Source organism: Kwoniella mangroviensis, chromosome 3 (assembly GCF_000507465.2).
Source record: "Kwoniella mangroviensis CBS 8507 chromosome 3, whole genome shotgun sequence".
In the NCBI taxonomy this organism is placed as follows: domain Eukaryota; kingdom Fungi; phylum Basidiomycota; class Tremellomycetes; order Tremellales; family Cryptococcaceae; genus Kwoniella; species Kwoniella mangrovensis.
The window spans coordinates 954,540-976,399 of NC_088829.1; the positions used below are offsets into that span (position 1 = coordinate 954,540).

The 21,860-nt window shown below is 46.0% G+C and overlaps 5 protein-coding genes across 5 annotated transcripts; 2 read left to right on the forward strand and 3 right to left on the reverse strand.

Annotated features, from left to right (window-relative positions):
• Nucleotides 1-508: 508 nt before the first annotated feature.
• On the reverse strand, nucleotides 509-3,724 carry I203_108175 (uncharacterized protein; the record flags this gene model as incomplete). The annotated part of the gene is made up of 10 exons (XM_019148352.1): nucleotides 509-1,013; nucleotides 1,095-1,333; nucleotides 1,435-1,730; nucleotides 1,806-1,955; nucleotides 2,032-2,407; nucleotides 2,471-2,615; nucleotides 2,671-2,793; nucleotides 2,860-3,042; nucleotides 3,107-3,402; nucleotides 3,512-3,724. The coding sequence occupies 10 exons, from the start codon at nucleotides 3,722-3,724 to the stop codon at nucleotides 509-511; spliced, it is 2,526 nt and encodes an 841-aa protein (XP_019002585.1).
• Nucleotides 3,725-4,080: 356 nt separating this feature from the next.
• Nucleotides 4,081-5,057, forward strand: I203_108176 (uncharacterized protein; the record flags this gene model as incomplete). Its single annotated transcript, XM_019148353.1, has 4 exons — nucleotides 4,081-4,152; nucleotides 4,239-4,300; nucleotides 4,406-4,589; nucleotides 4,692-5,057. 4 exons carry the CDS (start codon nucleotides 4,081-4,083, stop codon nucleotides 5,055-5,057), a joined length of 684 nt encoding a protein of 227 aa, XP_019002586.1.
• A 281-nt stretch (nucleotides 5,058-5,338) lies between these two features.
• On the reverse strand, nucleotides 5,339-8,797 carry I203_108177 (trehalose-phosphatase; the record flags this gene model as incomplete). The annotated part of the gene is made up of 8 exons (XM_065518337.1): nucleotides 5,339-5,736; nucleotides 5,814-5,881; nucleotides 5,950-6,026; nucleotides 6,091-6,381; nucleotides 6,463-6,922; nucleotides 6,990-7,482; nucleotides 7,540-8,031; nucleotides 8,095-8,797. The coding sequence occupies 8 exons, from the start codon at nucleotides 8,795-8,797 to the stop codon at nucleotides 5,339-5,341; spliced, it is 2,982 nt and encodes a 993-aa protein (XP_065372702.1).
• Nucleotides 8,798-10,609: 1,812 nt separating this feature from the next.
• Nucleotides 10,610-16,417, forward strand: I203_108178 (uncharacterized protein; the record flags this gene model as incomplete). Its single annotated transcript, XM_065518338.1, has 10 exons — nucleotides 10,610-10,752; nucleotides 11,122-11,664; nucleotides 11,818-12,174; nucleotides 12,229-12,301; nucleotides 12,363-13,999; nucleotides 14,072-14,282; nucleotides 14,339-14,473; nucleotides 14,524-14,862; nucleotides 15,306-16,040; nucleotides 16,115-16,417. The coding sequence occupies 10 exons, from the start codon at nucleotides 10,610-10,612 to the stop codon at nucleotides 16,415-16,417; spliced, it is 4,476 nt and encodes a 1,491-aa protein (XP_065372703.1).
• Nucleotides 16,418-16,595: 178 nt separating this feature from the next.
• I203_108179 (uncharacterized protein) lies at nucleotides 16,596-20,396 on the reverse strand (the record flags this gene model as incomplete). Its single annotated transcript, XM_019148356.1, has 11 exons — nucleotides 16,596-16,725; nucleotides 16,799-17,006; nucleotides 17,101-17,242; nucleotides 17,336-17,511; nucleotides 17,588-18,652; nucleotides 18,726-18,826; nucleotides 18,906-19,117; nucleotides 19,191-19,406; nucleotides 19,527-19,818; nucleotides 19,912-20,134; nucleotides 20,210-20,396. The coding sequence occupies 11 exons, from the start codon at nucleotides 20,394-20,396 to the stop codon at nucleotides 16,596-16,598; spliced, it is 2,952 nt and encodes a 983-aa protein (XP_019002589.1).
• Nucleotides 20,397-21,860: the final 1,464 nt, after the last annotated feature.

A 21,860-nucleotide genomic window follows, 5' to 3' on the forward strand; every position in this document is an offset into this window, starting at 1 on the left:
TGTATGTGATTGTTGATGAGGGATATACGGATAGTCTTTACTTGAAGAAGTGGATGGGAGGTCGGACGGAGAGTACTGAGGTGAGCTAGGCGAGAACAGGTGTAACATTGATAACGCTGTAGGAATCAACTTTCAGCTCTCGTCAGCTTGACACCAAGGGGCGGAAGATGCTCTTCAAAGCTCTGCTATCGCTCGATCGGGTATGAAATATGCTGTGTTCAAACGGCAGACGAAGTACCAGGGGTTATCTCTGAGACGTCATGATATTCTTTGTTAGGTATATGTGATGTATATGAGACGAGAGGATATAGGTGAAAGCATTTCAACGTTGGTCTTGTGTGTTCGTACTATCAAAGTGGAGGTGAGGAGATAGATACCTTGGGAAAGATGACGACGAGCTCCGTGGCAGCAGTGACCACGGAATTCTCATTTCAAATGAACATCCACATGCATGATTGTTTGTGCAGTGTATCTACGATACCCATTCTCGATGGATTATTGTCCTCATCTACCTCCAACATTCCACTCTCCTTCTCAATACACTTTGCAATTCCTCCCTACCCATATCTACTCCCAATCTCTCGTTAAACACCTTCAATCCTTCTTCTCCATCCCATGCACTAGCCATAGCCTGCGCAAACGTCACCTTATCCTCCGCTTCGCCAGAAGGCAAAGCCAGAATATTTGAAATATCATCAAGCTTTCTCCAGAAGGTATTGACGGGGATTATCGAGTTCTCACCAAGGGAGTTGGAAGAAACTTCTTTCCATTCTTTCACTTCCATTTGTAAGTCTATACCACCATGTTCAGTGAATTTGGACCATCCTGCATATACACCTCTCTGGAGTATGTGATTAGACAAATGATCTACTATCCTTCTGTATAACCTAGATACGACTACTTGAGGTAGAGTCGACGTCAATGATCGGAGATGGGAAGAGTAGGTTGTCAGTGCCGCTAGGAGATGTGGAGATGGCTCGGTAGGCTCCAAAGAAGGGGGTCGATCCCATTTTCTAGTGAAGGTTTGATACATCAGCTCTGACCTCGACAGCAATATGGAGGAGTGCAGGTTCCCTGCATGGAGAACAACAGACCTTGTTAAATGCTGTTTCAGGTCACTCTCCGTTTCCACCGTAATCAACCTCACTATCATATCTTCTGCTCTCGAGGTGAGATGATCATACCTCTCGAGTAGCACATCAAATACCGATGTCGTGGGACCCACTTCGGTAGATGAAGTGTGCTTAAAAACAGAGGGGAGCAGGGGGTCTGAGGAGTATCTGTATTTTAGTGCTGGTGATGACGCAAGGTTCGAAGCTACCTCGACAAAGAACTGCAGAATTGATCATCAGCTATCGCTCCGGTCGCGGGTCCCCATGTAGCTAAACATCATGTCATATGAGAGAAGGACGAGAGAGTATCAAGTGGACTTACCAGCTCATCACCCCATCTTGTCATGCCCTCCTGTATCCATTGACCAGATAACCAAGCTTTCATCAGTCTCTCCAGACCATTCTTACCAGAGGTCAACTTGGCTTGATCGATATGCACACCGCTTCTGGTGTTACCAGCCAGTGCGCCTGGTACAGCACGTACGAAAGCTGATGAGAGAGTTTCAAAAGCGTCCAACGACCCGGATATACGGGTCTGATAAGCTTGAAGAATCGGTAGTTGGACGGAGAGTAAGAAAGGTAATTTGTACGTGAGATCTGGCAGGGGAGCGTAGCGGTCTGTCGAAGAAGGAAGGTTCACGAGACAGTCAGCATGAGTACAATTTATCTTTAGATCAATGATTCTCAGTTTACCCGTTATCTGCTCGACCAAAGCTTTCACCTGTCTAGCACTGACAGTGGGTTTCAATCCACTCGATTGCCCTTCATCCTCTTCATTCACTTCATCGCTTATCGTCCAAGCTTCAGGCGATGATATAATCTCATTCAGCTGGGTATCGGCGACTATTAGGTTTATGACCTCTAGTCAGCGGCTGATCACTCCTCATCCTCTGCGATACCTAACATTGATGGAACGCACATTTCTTTTCACCCAACAACCACTTTTCAAACCAATCATTCTCCTTCAAAACCACACCACTCAATCCCTCCCAAGCTGGTGATTCTCGACCTTCGTATATCGACGTTGCATCCAAGTCAAATCCACCCTCTTTGACAGCCTCATCGAATATGACAGTCTGATATATCGTATGAGCGAGTAACGCAGGATGTTCAAGTAGATGCGGTATCCTCGCTCTTAGCAGTCCCAAGAGAATGGGGAATAGTAATAAAGTGAATTCAGATTTGATGTCTATATCTTCAAATCCAGCTTTAGAAGATAGTTGTTGAAGGTAGGTGGAGAGGAATGATTGATGTTCGTATATCTGATCTAGGATGTTGGCGAATGCCCATTCAGGCTATGTTTGCGAATGAGTTAGAGATTACGAACAGTAGACAGAAAGAGGGTGGGTAGAGCTTACCTTGTCCACTCTATTGGTACCCTTCGTACCCATGAAATGATATTCAAACCTCAATTCTATAGGTTTGATCATTGCTTGAATGGGATACAGACCTTTCTCAATTGACCAGTGTGAAGGTCTTTCTTCGCCATGAAGATCTTCACCTCTGTGTTCAGGCAAGATTAGCTATGTACAAAGCCATGAAGCCGAGGATAGCTTACTCTGCTTGTAGGTATAGTAGATCCTGGTAAGCAGTCTCAAACGCTCGTCTAGCTTCGGCAGATACATTCTCGTATTTTATTTTCTTAGGCCATCCGAGGGATTCACAAGCTTTCAGTAGATTCCTGCGAATCAAGTAAGAATCAGCTTGACGTATAATTCTGGGGAAGGTAGCAGCTGAGATCACATACTCTGCCATGAGATCTCTTAGTCCTTGCCAAGTATTCTCCTCGACTTCGATGACCACTTTCATCAAAGCCATTTCCGGGGGTAACGTCCCTTCTAGACGTTGCACCAAATCGTTGAGCTGCCTATAATGCGGTAGAGCAGCAAGAGGTGAAGGCTTGTGTGAGAGGGGATTCAACGTTTTTTCACTAGAATATATCCATCCATCAATTTTATGGTCTTGAAACTTTAGTCATGGAAGAATTAACTGACCTGAGGATGACAACTTGTTCCAATACTTTCGCCCATGCTAAACCAGCTTCCAACCTACTCAATTCACTCTGAAGTACCTCAAGTTGTCCAAGTATACTCTCACGTTTTTGTCGTATACCACTATCATCATCGGTTGAATGTGAATTACCATCAGACACATCGGAAACCAGATTAGCCAATTTGTCTGCGATTGAATATCTCTGTAAAGACAGCTCCTGAGCTGAGGAAAGTAACGTTTGCAATCTCGCTTGGGTATTTATTATCTGCTTGGGAAGGGATTTGGTGGTTTCTTCGAGCTGTAAAGTGTCATGGACAAAAAAACGTCAGTTTACATGTACATGAAACAGAACACTCATTGGGCATTTGATACTTAGTAAATTGGTAAAGACAGCTGTAAGGACATACCTCCAGAGCAGATTTCCTTTCTCTTTCTTCCCAATTTTTTATCTCCTCTTCCAGATTCCTCTTCCGTCGCTTACTGGATCCAGAGGGCGGGTAGAGTAAATTATCCAAGTCTGTAAATTGGGAGTCTATGTGGGATCTCACTTGTTGTGTCTTGATGTCCGAGGAGGGTGGTTGTGAGATGGTCCGGATTTGGGAGATGAGTTGGGTCGACATGGCGGACAGGTGGACTTCTTCTTTAAATTTTCAAGTGATGAGCAGCCGTTAGCAGAAGTCAAACGGTGACGGTATTGTAATCGAGTGTATCTATATGGTGTTGATCACCAATAGTGTGTTGCTCGTCATCATCATCATCATCATCATCATCAACTGCTGTAGTACAGCACATCATCAACAACATTCGTTTCATAATGTGATGATGTCATCACATCCTGTCATCGAGATTTTCATTTTCATGTCTTGCCACTGCAAGTCGAGAGCAAAAGCAATCTACTTAACTTACTCTGCCAATCTCAATCTCGAACCCGGTCGAAATCTCGACCTCGAACTCAAGTCACGATATAGATCATAAAATGGTGCAAGCTTCATCATCGGGCAAGAATCTATGGGTAGCAGCGAGTGATGGTGATCTCGAGAGGGTTCAGGTAAGTCTACCTTCTATACAACTCCGCTGTATCTCATTCCTTTTTTGATCATTATTTATTCAAACTGAAGTGCATCGCTTGTATAGTACCTGATCGAGAATGAAGGGTTCACTCCAAACGATAAAGATTCCAACTCCTATACACCTATGTCAGTATGTCCACCTGATAGATAGATGACAGTCAGATTCTCCCTCTTCTATTTATTTCCCATTATATGTCAGCTGACAATCGTAATTTTGCTTCATGAATACAGGCACGCAGCAGCCTCTTACGCTCATCTGGAGCTCTTAAACTACCTTCTCTCCAAAGGAGGTAACATTAATATTCCCGATGACGACGGAGAAACACCCTTGTTCGTCGTCGAGACGCTCGAGGCCGCCAGGTTTTTGGTTGAGAATGGTGCGGAAGTGGGATGGAAGAATGAAGATGGTTTGACGGTGAGTAAATGTCAAGTTTGACAAGTGACACAAAATCACAACCATCAAAAACGTCCCACCAATCTATTTCAATGCTGAAGTGTTTTGCTGTTTGTAATATAGGCAATAGATCAATTACAAGAGGATCATCCCGAAATCGCTTCCTACCTCCTGACCCAACTTCCAGCAGACCAACAACCCGCAGTCGCAGCCGTAGGCGGAGATCAAGAGGTGATAGGAGAATCGGGTATATCCCAATTAGCTTTAGAAAACTTCACGTCCGAGCAATCTGATCAGCTAATGCAAGAGGCTCAGAGGATTATGGAGCAGTGCGCAGAGACGGGTGAAGATCCAGATGAGAAATTGAGGGAGTTGGTAGAAGGTATCGTGAAGAGTGGGTTGGATTTCGCTAAGAATGCGAAGAGTCAGGTAGAAGGTGGTGATGGGGAAGTCGATGGAGAGGGAAGTAAAAGAGTGAGGGAGGAGTAGCTCGATCAATCGGTCAGTCAGAAACATTGTATATATCCCTACTTCGTATCGATCAAAACACACTGTATACATGCAAAATGAGAAATGAGACATATCTAATCCTTATCAATCATGAACTTCTTCATCTCATTGCGATGCTATCATTTTTTCTCCTTCCATTCCCCCATCCAGAGGATGCCCTTTCCTGTTTACCTTTTTACCTTCTTACCTACTGTACTGTTGTCATGTTTGTGAGATATGAGAAGTAAACCATCTATTTATCCATCCAACCAAAGCCCGTTCTACTGCGACTCCAGAAGCGTTTCCAAAGCCTCCACCACCTCCTCAGGACAAGTAACATGCCAAGCAGCCAGTGTCTTCTTCGCAGGTGGTCCAACGGTAGTAGCGAATATCTCGTCGGGTCGAATGTGCAATTCGACATCTTTCAATTCGGCTACTTCCTCTGGGTCCAATGTCGAAGTGACAGCTACAGGCGGTTTCATGATAATCGGATCGTTGGAATGAATGCCTCCAGGTGGGAAGACAGTTCGTAACGATCGGAACATATCTTCATCCGTTTTATCATCACCCGCACAGAAGATCAAATCCGCATCAGGGTTTTCGTACATCAATCGTTTGACGATTTCACCTTTGTTTACCGCCAACGGTCGAACTTCGAGGTTCTTCTTTCCCACGAGGACTACAATCAAAATCATATGATTAGCATAATCCTCTCTTCTGACTTCGGGTTTCATTTTGATCAGAATTTTGACCCACCTTCAATAGGTCGTCGGGGTGCCAACGAACTCTCGAGCAAATCCAAACACTGTTTACATTGGAATTCACTGATAGTCGCGATGTCGTATCAGCTTCTCACTCTTAGTAGACATGGAGGAATCGAGAGCTGACTTACCCAAAGTCAGGATCGGAATTCCTGTAATGCCAAGTAATAGAAGCCTTCTTAACCTCAATGGTAGATCCGGTCGTTCGCTATGTAGGAATTACCCTCATTCAGCATGTGTACCAGATACCCAATGAAGCTACGGTCACTGACCTCAGTATAATACTTGAAAATCTCTTCCACCTCACTCATCCAACTCATATCAAGAGCTTCCGTCATATTCGTAAACTCTTCATCTCCAGGTTGTTTCACGAATGAACCATGTTCAGCTGACATTCCCAAGTTTTCCACATGTCCCCAGTGCTCCTCCAAGAAATCACCATCTCGTCCTGAGATCAAGTACACAACATTCTTGGGATCTTTCGCGAGTGTACTAATGGCTGAAAGGGTTCGTTCGGTTGGGACGGCATGAGAAGGTACTTTGACAATTGGTGTGAGGGTTCCCTACGTATCGCATAATACATCAGCCAACATAGTCCTGAGCAAATTCATATCATCATGATGGAAAGGAACCGAAACACTCACATCGTAATCAAACAACATTAACCTCTTCTTAGCGTTCTTGTATGCCTGACTAAACTTGTTGATGTCCAAAGCGGGAGTCTGATGAGCCGTATGTTCACCACCGACATTCTCCAATAACTGCTTCAAGATCGTCGCAGCCCAAGTATATGAAGTATGTCCATTGACAGAATCGAGTAAACTCTGATGTCTTTCTTCTTTCTCGGCTTGAGGCATGTTCAATCCTTTATTTATCGCATGAGCGACACCGAGGAGATCGTGGGGGTTGATCTGTAAAGCACTCTGGAACGAGGCTACGGTACCCATGAATTCGGATAATACCAAAGGAGATTTGTTAGTCTTATCTTGGCATAAGATAAACTCCATCGAAGTGGTGTTCATACCGTCTCGGAGGGATGTGATAAGAGCCAAGTCGGCAACGGAAAGTAATCCGAAATATTCATCTTTCTCCAATGCTTGGTGGCTGGGGAGAATCAAAGATATTCATCAGCTTGACTGTGGATAGATGGAAAGACCTGAGAAAAACTCACTAGTGATGCACTGGGGTAAAGTCCAAGCTACCATAAGTACCATTGATGTGACTGACCAACTCGGCCGTCATTCTCTCAAGTTTTGGTGATTCAGACAAAGCAGGAGTAGTGACCTGGATCAAAACCACTTTGCCTCTCCATTCAGGGTAGACTTGTAAGAATTTCTCGAAAGCTTGCAGTTTGTTGTATACACCTTTGGCAACGTCTAGTTTCTCCCTTCCTACGATGATCTTCTTGTCCTTGTATAATTGTCTGAGGGCTTCCATCTTGGGGATCACACCTGGTAATTCCCTATCGTGGATGACTCGCTTGACATCTAATCCTATAGGGCAGTATCCTACAGCCGTGACTTGTCCATTCGCATCTACTCCTCCAGGGGTTGACTCATACCCACATACTCTGATACATGTCGATACGAAATGTCGGGAGTAGGAGTATGTTTGGAATGAAACGAGATTGGCTCCGAGCATACCATCAAGAATCTCTCGTCGAGCTATAAGAAGGACTGTCAGCTAACCCTTGTCTTATCAAAATCATTATGGTAACTCACTAGGAAGACATCTGAAGATTTCGGAACTTGGCCAAGGAGTATGCATGAACATTCCGATCATGACTTCCACGGGTGTAGCGCCGTGTTCGCCCCCGACACTCAGATGTTGGCCCAGAGCTGAGCCAACGTTCGAAAGGAAACCACCAAGTTTCTCCGTCTTTGACTTTTCGTTGTTAGCATTGGTAGGGGTGCTTTGCTGACTTTGGTCCCAATCGAATCGTTTGTTGGCATGGTGGGCAGCTGGGGAAGGATGAGCGGTACCCCAGCCGGCATTAGGGTGGAACACTTGGCCGAGAGATTCTCTGATCATCTTGGGAGCTAAGAGGAGATGATAATCGTGGCAGATAATCAAATCACCAGGTTTGTATACCTCGGCAACTCGTTGAGCAAACATTTGGTTGGTCTTGTGGTAGGCCAACCATGATGGGTCGGGCGATGGTACGGTAGCGGTAGAGTCGAGCCATAACAGATAGTGGAATAATGGCCAGAGAGCTGATTGAAGATCCAAAATGTGAGCTTACGTACATCCGTTGAGGAAATCAAAATTCAACTCACTCTTCTTACAGAAACCCTCGTAGTGACCTTTACTAACATCGGGAGGCAAGAACACAGGCAAGTATTTCAATCTTCCACCTTCCTCGAACTTCTGTTCCACCTCAGTAAATCTCTCCAACTCCGTTTCTACCTCTTTCTTCTCCTGGTCGTTAAATTCACCTCCAAAGACCATCAAGGGTGATTCGTTGGGTGGAGGAGTAGGTGCACTTGGGGAAGTAGGAGAAGGAGTTTCTTGATGGGCCGAAAAGGGAGCTAAGAGATTCTGGGCGATGGAAGGGAAAGTAGCTTGTGAGGGAGGTTGAGGTGATGCGTTGGTATCAGGTTGTAAGAGTACTTCACCTGTCCAAGCTACCAAGATTTGATCATGAGTATCTGATAATGATTTTATACCTGATACCAAAGCTGGGTGGGCGGTTCTAGCGTGAATCCTCCATTTGGCATCCGCAGACTCTACTTTGGCTTCAACATCTTCAGGTTTGAATTCCGGTGTCATAGGTGGAGATAACATCCCACCAGCTTCTAATGACTCTGCGGGGACAATCCTGACAATCTCAACGGGAAGATGATGCATCACATGGATGATCCTGCCTGATAGAGGAAGACCCTTCTGCTTGTGGGCCGCCTCCAGTCGAGCCACTTGAGCTTTGATGTCGGACAAGGAAGGGGGAGGAGCAGGAGCTGGGTCGGGATGCATGGAATCCATGTTGGGCAGATGTCTGAAATGGGCGAGGGCTGAGAGTGAAGAAAGTCCGTTTACCAGAGATTTTTTCTTTTATAAGAGAGAGAAGGTTGCACGTTTGATATTTAGGGAAGGCGAGATGTTCAGCTATATAGGGTAGACGAGATAGTCAGCTTCTTCTCAAAGTCCAGCTACAGATAAGCCAAATCTGAGATGGGGAATGAGGGTGTGAGTGTAGGAATACGGCCGGACCATCACACAAGAAAGGAAGGATGGGACAAAGGGGTAGGGGAGTGTACAATTGATGGGTGTTCTTCTTGCCTTTGCTGAACTAGGATAGAGCAGAAGGGAGAAGAGTCTCGGTCAAAAGGAACACAGGACTTACGAAGAATGAATTGCTGCGGTCCTTGTAGTCGTAGTCTAAAGTGTGGTCTCGTTTATGTGCGATAGTAGCTTACATGAGTTGACTTCGAACAGTAAAAAAAATTTATCAACCAGCAACCAAGACGTCTCTTTTCCATTCCATGGATGGATGATGTCTGGTTGTCTGGTGGAAGATTCACGTCAAGTCTGGAATCTGACACTGAACACACTCACTCATGCACCCTGCATCCCATTACACAATTACACACTCAACGTCATGGATTTACCATTTCAGGTAATTCCCAGGTCAGCAACCAGGCACAGTTGACGTGAAAACGAATGACATGACGTAGTTGTGACTGAGAGAATGTGGACACCCGTGGGAAGAATATGTGTGGCACCAATCCTAGCTCATACAAAACGTAACAGGTGAAAGTGACAGTCGGACCCTTCGTTGCGAATGACTTGGAAGATGACTTCACACCATTCTTTCGGATATTTGTGTACCATCAAGTGTGGCTTTGTGAAGCTGATGAAAGATACTCATAACCTGACTCACTTAGTACTGACCTCTGACATCACATACATACAAGTCTGTCAGTGGGAGAAAACTCATAAAACGACCGGCGACATCCTTTACTTTGGGCATAGCATCTCATCCCTCATCTCATAGCGACCATCTGGCTTGATGTTAGCTAGATATGGTAAGTAATGAGCGAACGAGGAGGCGACATCCCGTTTTACTTCCTCATCCGGCTTCTCATCTCTACACAAAGGATGATCAAAGGATGGGGTATCTGTGTGTATGTGTGCGTGTGACCCTGAATTCACCATATACCAGAGGGGGAGGGGGGGAAGAGCAGTGACGCTTAGATCACCGCGTATCACTCTGGTCGTAATGTATACTGACGCGATACACTGGTTATATGGTTCAACATCATGGCAAGGATATATATGATCTTTTGTCTCGATACTCAACCAAGTATAATCTCACATCTGGCCTGTGATGTGTACTCATTCATCGACAGGAAGAACAACAAATTCACCACACGAACAAAAGATCCTTCTTCCGACGACCACTACCTTCCCTTCCCTTCCCTTCCTTTCTGATATATTTCCTTTGTTCTTCTTCTGTAACCACAGCTTATTCCTTTGTCATCCTCATCTCAAGAAACGTGAAGAACAATGGTACCGGTATCAAGACCAGAGACAGGGTTGAATATCCCTAATCATCCAGAGCAATACAACTATCATAATGATATCTTGGAGCTTTTCACACAAAACAATTCCAGCAATTTCCTCTATCCAAATACAATAGACGAATTCACCCACATCGACAACAATAACAACATCAGTGATAGCCGATCAAACTCATTGTCTTCGCGAGAGCAAGAACAAGAACAAGAACAAGAAGGAGACGATATCTTTTCACCTAAAACACATCCGTTCGCAAAGATACCACGAAGAACAAAGATGGGAAATAACGATCCAACGAGTGAATTTATGTATCAAATTCCTCTTCAGGGATTTAACAACAAATCGTTATCCGAAGGCGGATTTGGATTAGGTTTGGGTTTGGGTGGGAATAACAGTGAGAGAGGTGGTCAACCTTTAGAGTGAGTGATATCATGTCCTTATTGTTTTGTAAGGGTGGCGATTCAAAGCGAGGAACAAAAGAAAAGGAGAAAGAAAAACAAACCTGTAAAGGTCATGTTTTGGGTGGGGGAAGAGGAAACGAAGACGCTATGTTCATTTCTGATGGCAATCATCATTTGCATCACTACATTACACCTTTTTGTACTCGAGACATTAGGTCATATGATTCTTATTGTCATACATCATATCCTTGCACTTCACCTCCTCATCGTAACCAGTATCATCCTTCCTAGATTCATCCATCCCTCATATATACACATACACGTCAATCTCACACTTTCCTATTGTGACTTGTCAACGGTATACTGATTTGTTATTACTCAACTCAGTCTCAAAGCACTCAACGAACGATTACAAACCCTCGGACTTGGTGGACCATCTATTGATTCCTTGGGCACATCAATACCTCGTCAACCCCCACCCACCACCACCGAGAACCTCGCTGTACATACCCAAGCTACATCTTCCGTATCCCCTTCACCGACACGATCACAAAACGCCCAATCTCAACTCGGATCTGGATTCCGTACCAATCACTTCCTATCACCCAACTCTGCATTCCAACAGCCAATCCAAGCTTTTCCTTCCGTCACAGAACTCGCACCGGGAGATTCGATAAGTATGTATCGACCTGCTCGTGCACCTTCCACAGCGGCGAGAAGTCAAAGGAGAGGTGGGACCAATGTCGATCCTGGTGAGACGGGTGAAACCCCTTTCACACCTGAAGAAGCGTATGAGAATGCTCCAGGTGATGGGGCGAGCTACTGGTCTCAGGATGATATCACTGCTAGATCACCAAGAACAGGTGCGGGTGGGTTAGAGGATGAAGCTTTGACTATTGGTCCGACAAGCGTATGGACGAGGGGTGATATGTGAGATCTATCTCTTCTTCGATGGTCCTTTGGGAACGCTCTACCTCCTTTCTATAACATCCTCCTCACGCTTCCGATAAGACGTCATTGCCCTCCTTCCGACTTTTGTCTCTTGACATCTTGGAATGTAAGCTAATGTGGTCATTATGACAGGGGAAGAGACATGTACGACCACCGAGATCGACTTTTACGACAAGAGTCAAATCGCAACCAAGAACATATGGAAGAGTTGCAAAGACAGATCCGAGAAGCTCAAAATTTAGCTACTACAGCTACAAAACTCGAAGCTGCAGAAAAGCAATTGAGAGAGTTACAAGCTAGGTTAATTGCTGAGCAAGTCGCTCGAACTCAGATCGAACAAGAAGCAGGATTGAAAGAAGAGGAAATGAAGAATTACCAGAATGAATGGGCTAGTGCTGTTCGGGCATTACGAAGAGCGAGAGATGAAGCTGAAAAGAGTGATGAGGAGAAGAGGCGAATACAACGTTGTTTCGAAGAAGCCAGAGATAAGTGCGTACAAATCCTTTTCGTGAGTATGTGTATCTTCGCTGACTTACTCGGTAGACTATGGAAATACCACGAAGCTCTGAGAGTACGTGAAGCTAAAGCACAAGGTAAAGAAGAAGGTAGAGCCGAGGTATGTTCCGCTCACTTCCTCATGGTCTTCAGATAAGTCAGCTGACAATGACACTATATAGGCATGGCAAGAGGCTGAACGATGGATGGGCAGCTCACCACCCATCCCAGGTGTAGAGCCTGTTCAAATGGTACCCGGAGCTGTCTTACATCAGACACCGATGATGCAAACGCAGACACCGTTGTTCCTTCAGTCTCCGACTAACCAATATTTCCAACAAGCTGCTCAACAGCCTCAACAGCAATACCAACAGCCTCCACCGCAGGGACAGCAGCAACAAGCTCAACAACAACAGTGGCAAGGACCTGTCTCGCCTGGTAACAACGCACCAATGCAAAGCATCGCTCAGCTCATGGAGTATTTCGCTCAAAACCCAGGAGCATTCCCTCAATTCCAACAGGGCCAACAACACATCTCCCCACCTCAGCAGATTTCACAACCTCAGACTCAGCAACAAATGCCATCTCAACAACCTGCTTCTGTGCAGCTGCCTCCGATGGCCCAGTCAGTGCAACCACCTCCATCTGACCAGATACCCACTACCCAAACCCCTGGTCAGTCAATGGCTCCTATGCCTCACCAGACTCCCGGTCAAACAGCTCCAAGTCTCATGCCTCAGCAAACCGGTGCGCCATCCCAATATCCTGGTGCTGCAAGCCAGTTCATGCACCCTCAGCCCACTGGTCAGTCTATGATGCCTCAGCATACCGGCCAGCCGTCAGTCGTTCCGATGATGCCTCAACATACTGGTCAACCGATGATGCAGCCTCAATCTACAGGCCAGCCTATGATATTTCCTCAGCCAACTGGTCAGGTCGTACAACCTCAACATACTGGTGCACCAACCGCCAAACAGCCCACTCCACCACAACCAACTGCGATTCCTCAACCTATGATGATTCCGGTCATGGTTCCAATTGCTCAAACCACCCCTATGGTCGTCCCTGGTACCATTCCGGTCAGTGTCGGTCAGCTTCCTCCTAACCAGCCTACCCAAACGCACACCACTGTACCAGCTTATACTCAGCCTACCATTCCGCCACAACCTCCCACGATGTCTCAAAGGACACCTCGAGCACCTGCAACAGCTATTAACACTACCACAGGCAGGAACAAGGCTCCTGCTTCTACCCGAACTCAGGCTACTCGGTTACCTCCAGCTAATCGTACAGGCGTTTCTACCGTTCCGCAGGTTCCTCATCCAGAGTCTGTCCACCAGCCCCACGCGGCCGACAGCTACTTAGAGCGATTTGAGCATGATCCAGATCTGAAGAAGATGATGGGTGGAGCAAGATCAAAGACCATACATTCATCAGCTGTTCCACCTTCGATCACCGAGCATTCACGAGCACCTACTCAGCCTCACACAGCGGCTCGATCAACCTTTGACGATAGTGCTTCCAACGTAGACAAGCCTTTGCCGAATTCTTTTCCCCCATCTCAGGTGTTAGGTCGAAGTCACACCCATCGAACACCCTCCACCATCAGACCCAGTCAAAGTGCCAACAACAGCCAAAAGATGGCGAGAAGGATGAGTTTATCAGATGGGTTACACAATTCTCACGCTATAAGAATGAGTCAAATTCCCGATGGCGATCGATACCCTGCTTTCCCAATTGGCGGTAACCATCAAGGTAGGACTCATTCTAGAAATACTAGCTATGGATCTGTGGATCCAGCTGGGATCGGACTTCCCCCGTAAGTAGACATTCGTTGATATTTTGCATTTCCCCCATAAGTCTGTACGCAGTTAAGCTGACAATGAAACAGTTCGAGGGATGTGTCGAATGTTCAATCACCCACTTCCGAGTATCGAAGAGGCGGACGAAGCTCTGCGCGACAAACTCCCATCAGGAGTGGAAGGACCAGCGCTCGCAGTCGAGTAGCAGGTGCTCTGAGAAACGATATGGATCTCGATAGTGAATTGCCAGGAATCCAAGAGGACGAGGAGGAGGAGATGCAGAGGCATGGTCATGCGCAGGTACGTCGCTCTGCACATCATAACTTGCTTTGCCAAAGCTGACTCGGTGAATACAGGTACCACCACCGATGATGCACCCCAATGATAATGGCATGCCACCTTCCCAAATTATGCGTCAAATACCATCCGCCAGTGCGAGAGGTCCACCTCGTGCACCACCTAGTATGCCAAGCATGAGACACCGGATCAACGTAAGCTGCTCATTCCATCTGCCTTGGACTTCAGACTGACATATTTGTAGCCGGTCATGCCACAACCACTAGGCGGTGGACCACCTCCATTAGCAGGACCAAACAAAACCTTCTCCGAGCCTCACCCTACCCGAGTGGACAGAGGTCACAAGTCTCATCATTCTCTCTCAGCACTTTTCCACCATCGAGATCCCGCCGGAGCTCGCTCTGAGCATTTACCAGAACCGGAATCAGTCTACCATCCACCAAAGACTCATGACTTGTTCGTACCACCCAGTTTGGGTCCTGTAGCTGTCAGTGGCGGAGTGGAAGACGTGCAAGGACCTCGAACGTCCGCGTTGGGGCTTAGTGGTGTAAGTAGTGATGATGGTAGGATGAGAGCGCCAACTGTACGTGATCAATCTCAACATCAAAAACGTTCCAGCTGGTATGGATAAAGAGGGAAGATATGAGCTCACGAGGAGCATTTTTACGCTACGACGAATCTCGACTATCGCAAATTCAAATTCAAATTATAATGCAAAATCTCGATCCATTCGATCCTCTGTGATACTGTGACCAATCAACCATTCACGATGTATCAATACTAAATCGATTCACATTGTATCCATAATCCCTCAAACATATCTACGCCGGCAACTTTATGTGACTGAAACCAAGTAGATTATTGTCCAACCTCCCGTACGTCATCGTTCAAGATTACCCAGTATGCGTCAAGTGTAGAAGAAGAGTAGCAAGCTTACAAAAATCATGTTCCTCCCTCTCTACCTCATACCATATATCATGCATTCACTGCCTAACATATCTCTTCCTACCTGTACACACACAACAGTCATCGCATTCCAGATCCAATCATCCGACCTCAGCTTATTTTCCACCTTCACCCAAAACCCCTAAACCACCCCAGTCGCCTGCTCGAACTGAAGTAGCCAATAAAGGAGGTAGACAGGTCATCAATCTCGACTCACCACCTGCGCCAGGAACCACCCGTCAAACGGTCATTATCACCGAGCGATCCGATCCTCGACCTGAAGCTCATCAGGTGCCTTTGCCTAAATCAAGGAGTAACGCTCCTACTGCATACTCCGGTATGAGTCCGGAGGATGTTCAAAATCCGAGAGACGTGCCATTACCGCCAACCAAGACGTACGATCCAACTGTCTACTCGCCAATGGGTAAGGAGTTCTCAGTGTCGCATCGAGACACCTATCACCCTCCTCCCACTAATAGCTCAGCTGGGGGTATTGCCAATGAAGCTCAAAGAATACCCCTACCGCTACCAAGATCGAATGCTCCTACAGCTTACATGCAAGCTCAAGGGAAACAACCATTCCAGTTCCCCCTTCCGCCATCGAGAAGTACTGATCCTACTGCTTACACCACCAAGGAACCTCATCAGGTACCCCTTCCTCCACCTAAAAGTATGGCTCCGACCGCTTATACCACCAGTCCGCCGGATAACCACACTTCTCCAGGGGCGGGACCACAGGTGAGATCAATTGATTTTGCAAATGTACCTTTACCTAGAGGAGGGGGTACAGTGTATGACATGAAAACTCAAGTCACTGTGAGTACACCAGCATCGCTTGTGCTGCTGTGGTTACTTTGCGGTTTCGTGCTGATCGAATTTCATTATGGCAGTCTGAACCTGATATCGACGAACCTCGAGGTCCATCACGATCCGCAACGCATAGGACCCCACCACCACCATCGAAGATTGCTTCAACTAAGAAATCACATAGGAAGCCAGTCCCTACTAACGGTGGAAATGGGAATGGCAATGGGACAGAACCTAGGATGTATCCTTTACCAACTAGTCGAGCACCTACAAGAGGTAATAGAGCGAGTACGTACGCTGCGTCTGTACCGCCCATTGAAGAGGTGACGGAGCCTGAGAGTGGAAGGGAGAATACACTGGTAGGAAGACAATCTAGGCTGCACTAGATTAACTGTTTATGGTAAAGGAAATAATCTGAATACACGATCTGTATATGAATCTAAATATAAGTTCGGAAACTGAGGAAAGGGAGAGAATTTCAAGGTATTGTACATACATTAAATACATCTGCTTTACAACAAACCATTCTAATCTGATCTGCTTACATGTATATACTTAATCCCATTAACTCCAAATCGCCTGAGCATGATGCCCATCCAAAGCAGGAGAAGCCATTGGGGAATTGATCTGAGTGGTATTGTTAGTGGTAAACCTAGAATGAGTGGATATAGCAGGTGATTTGAGGGAATCAAGTCTACGTGATGGATCGTTCATCAGCATAAGCATATCGATGATTGGGGATTGATCTAATCTTGCGCAACACTTACCTCCATTCTGACCTGATCCTGCCGTACACCGCTCTGAAGCTCGATAACGCTCCTTTCTCCTGGACCATCGTCATACTTGTGGTGGTTCCTCGGGGACTACCAGGTATGACAGGTGAGTTTGGTTGGTTAGAAGACCAGTTGGAATTGGAATGAGGTAGGAATTCGATTCGGAATCGTACGGATTTAGGTATGATTATGCCTGATACGTCTATACACGGGAAAATCAGTCAAAGATCAACCGAGATATCTGAATATACACTGTGTGGACTAGCTAGACAGGTATGTATCAAGAGCTGACTCACCCCTTATCTCGTCAATACGACATTTCAATACACCCCAACCATCTGCATCCTCCAATATCACACTGGCCCCGAACGATTCGAGAAGCTTAATACATTCTGCTCGGGAGATCGCGCAGTCATCTGCAGAAATCAGAGTGAAGGTCTACCAATCGAAAGATAAGATAAATCAATGTCGAATTTTAAACTGTTTGAGGTTTACGGGGTATTCTTTTGACGGGATGGAAAGAATACTCACGGCAGGTTTCCAGCTGAACAGATTTGAGAACCAAGAAGTTTTCACTTCGCCTGAACTACCTACTAACAGAGGTGAAGGTGGGGTGGGACTTCCCAAAGGAGGGGTGGATAACCATGGTGATCCGGTGGGAGAAAGTAATTCAGAGCCTATTTTGGGTGATAGATCCAGTGGAGCGGCTATATAACATGCAATATGCAATTCATCAGCTCATCAACAAAGGAATCCAGAAAACTGTTCATTGTATATACTCACGCTTTGATCTTCTCTTTTTCTCACTTCCATTAGATACTTTCCTCACCTTATCGAAACCCGTTGAGAACCTTTGCGGCTGAGTAACGACATTCTCTTGATTACTGTGGGTGATCGTCGAATCGCCAAGGTATGATCGTCTTTTGGTAATTTCAGGTAACTTCGGTTTAGGTGCGGTGTTGGGTACAGGTTGTTCAGTCATACTTCGTCGTTGAGCTGGTCTGGTTACACCAGTTATCATAGGAGGTATTTCGATGATAGGTGTAGTAGGTGTAGTTATGGTTTCTTCCATTTGAGATAGTGCTGGACTAGCCATAGGCGAAGATGGGCCACTTGGACTTGTGCTTGTACCAGGAACAACGATAGATGATCTAGGTGAAGCTGAACCGATCAATTGAAGTTGTTCAGCGATATCATGGAAGAACTTTTGCAATGCCGCATCTTGAACTTGAGGTACGTTTATATTGCCCAAGGCGGAACATTGCATCCCTAGTCCAACAGCCGTAGCGGGCGACGGAGACGGCGGTGATGAATAAGTCGTAGCTGGTGTAGTAGTGATATTGAGATTGAGCCCCAGGCCAGTCCGAGCAGTCTGCGATTGATCTGTAGACCCAGGGGTAGGTCGCTGTAGAGTGATTTTTGGTAATCTAGGATCAACAGGTGTGATAGTAGAAGGTTGTTCGACAATCCTCTCAAGATGAGCTGGTGTTCTCGGACCGGGACTAATTCCATTCGAAGTTTGTTTGTTTACCAGACGATCTTGTGGCTCGTTGGGATTGGGGGACGGTCGAGGTCCAATCACTCTCGCTGTGGGCGTAGCGGGTGATTTGACATTTACTACCGCTGGAATAGGGATAGGTGCAGGTCTAGTAGCTGTATGAGGATTGGTATTCTCTTGATCACCTGAAATAGATGATCGATATCTCTCCCGCTCCCGTTCCCGTTCCCTCTCTTCTCTTGGTACGGCTTTTCGTACAGACCCATTGGCTGATGATGCAGTAGTCGATGTGGTAGATCGAGTGGATCGTCGATGAGATGATGAAGTTGAGTCTGGCTTCCTTCGTCGTTCTGGTATCAGGAGATATAAGACGAGTTCGCACTGCTGAAAACAATTCACGATGCACAAGACAACCAGACATACCTGTAGTAATTCTCCTAGACTCAGGCTCAGGGTTGAAATTCTCCAAATGCTTGTTCCTATACTGAAGAAGCAAGAAGTAGAAAGCCTTTTCCCATGTTTTCCTATCAACCAAACAGAAAGACAAATGACAAATCGACGAATCAGTTATTCTATCATCTTGCTTCAGTTCGACAAGCTCACTCATTGGATAAAAGAGAAGTGACAATCTCTTTTTCCGAAGTACCATTCCACAACGTCCTCAGATTCCTCAATATATCTCTATCAATCTCCCTTTCCGACCTGACTGGTCTAGCGATCTCCTCCAATCTTGGCGGTTCGACGAGATTGATCCTTCTGCCAGAATCAGTATCCTGTTTCCGTTGACAGAACGGATGTCTCAGTATTTCTGCCATCTGGGTGGACAGAGAAAAGCTTGGCCCATCAGTATGCCAAATCCTTATTGCATGTCGATAAGAATTGACTCACAGTGATTCTCTTTTCCGGATCAACGACCAACATCCTCGTGATCAACTCTTTGGCGTCGGTAGGTAGATCCGCGGGCATGACAAATCGACCGTTCTTGACTTTTTGAAGGAGTATTCGAATATTCTCATCATCGAATGGTAATCTTCCTGTGAGCAAAGCGAAGAGGATGACACCGCATGACCATATATCAGATGCTGCGCCGTGGTACGACATACCCTATAAGGCAATTCATATAAGCCTATTGTAATTGTCACCTTCATCTGAGATACGGCACTCGACCAATCATCGAATGGCAAAGATTGAAAACGTTAGTTACTCATGGGGATATGCACTCACCGCAACAATCTCTGGACTAGCGTAATGCGGACTTCCACAACTAGTTTCCAACAACTTATCACTCGGCTCCAATGCTGCCATACCGAAATCTGCGATCTTGATGTTCTTTTCGGCATCTAACAAGAGATTTTCAGGTTTCAAGTCTCGATGACAGATATTGAACCTGTGACAATAATCTACACCTGCAACTATCTGTTGGAAATATCTAGAAGCTTCATCGGGCGGTAATCGACCTTGAGAAACAAGGTAATCGAACAGTTCGCCGCCTTCTACGTATTCTAAGACGAGATATCTACGGTATATACATAGCATATCAGCAGCATTCTGTCAGTTACTTTTTCCCTCTTGTCCCCAAGGACGTTAACCTAAAAGACTTCACACTCACAGCTCTTTGGCAGTCTCCCACACATCATACAAACTCATGACGTTCGGATGATCAATCAATTTCATGATCACAATCTCCCTCTCGATACCCAACACGGCTTTATCATGTTTGGCACCTGCATCTGACATCGACATCCTCGAGGTCATCATGAGAGCATGCTTAGGTACTATCTTTATAGCGGCGTATTGTCCCGTTTTGGAATGTTTGGCGATCTTCACCCGTCCTATGGAAAAGCATCGGAACGATTGTCAGCTGCTTTGGGCGGTATCACAAAACGCCAGGCTGAAGGTCGACTCACCACTCGCTCCTTTGCCGATAGTCCTCCCTATCCTCCATGGTCCAATGACTTTCGGATCCCCAGGTAGGTCAGCGGAGGATTTACCTCCTGTCGCCGCTGCCTCCTTCTCGAATCTTGTCTGGCCTCGTCGTTGGGAGTGCCTTACACGCGGAGGAGAGGGCGTAGGCGGATTGGGAGAGTTGGACATGATGAGAAAAATTTGTTGCTATGACTAATAAGAAATTGAAGGGGTCGTAAGAGGAAGAGATGTGTTGTTGTTTCGGTGTATAGGGTAGAGATCAAGTCGAACCCCTTTTGGAATAATGCGAAGTAGCTACTAGCTACTCAGCTGTCGAAGCGAAAAGTAGATATGATAAAATCAAAATTATAAGTGAAAAGTAGCGCAGACGAAACAAGGAATATTATAGTTAGTAGCACCGAAATGATAGAAGAGGAGAGAGAACGCTTATACTTATGTTATTCTTTGAATGAATGCATACAAGTGTCTGAAGAGGGACCCTCTGAGAAGAACAAAGAAAGCTGGAGCTTGCATATCGGTAGGATTTCGAAAGAGGAGGCTAGATGGGTAGACCTGTGCTTCATGAGGATATTGTTTGCCTTGATCTGGTATTCAGCCCACTGGGAAGTGATGATATCCCATGTCACGCGAAAAGATTGAAGGGCGAGTCAAGTCGGTTGATAACTGAATTGATCGACTAAATGATATTGTGCCGGGCGTGTCAGTGATCAACTTGCCGAATCACGGGTGATGAGTGCTTATCTATGAAGGGCCATCTGCTGGAATGAATGACTCATGTCTGACCCTACTGGCCGGGAAGGTAAAAAGATAAAGCAAGGTTTCTATTGAAACATATTCCGAGTGACTGATCAATGATGATTGATCGAAGCGGACCCGGGCCTAAGAAGGTGATGATCATCCCTCATTTTTATGCGAGGTCAGTTGTCCACGCTGAAACTCCTTCCAACGTTGGGCATAGAGGTATCGATGGTGATTGGTCTGCCAGATTGAATGGCGTATGGATAAGTGGATTGCAGAAAAGGTAAAAAACACGGCTCTCTCAAACAATTGCCGATGGATTAGTCAGGCGCGTCTCATTGTACCCGTGTGGCACTTTTCGTGCGATATGTGGCACATCATCTCTCAGTCACTTTTGTTGATGTTTCTCGGCTCCCAACGCCCAAACATCTCTTTTTCGGTGTCATTCGACGCAGCCGATGTCCAGAAGATCGCGGGGACACAAAAAGCCACATGGGAGGGGCCTAACTGGGAATTGAACCCAGACTACGTCCACAATGGTGGTAGGGTTTAATATCCAACCGGACTTTCGAGGCCCGAAGGACGCGTGCGACGATTACACTATTAGGCCAAATTTGCCCAGATTTTTCTGCATGAAGAGAAGGCTATATACGCACTTGCATATCTTTTCATGATCCCAAGATCAGTTTTCAGCAGGTTTTATTTCCGGTCGCTCGTTACTCTTATTCGATACTCAATGGCCAAGCAGTGAACTAAGGTGCCTTACGATAGGTGCATGGGCTCTTGTGAAACATCCACAATTCATCAAAGCGCCGTGTACCAAAGTAAACTCATACTTACAGGGAATGAAAGGATATAGTGAACGACATAAACAGGTCTGCAATTGCAACAATT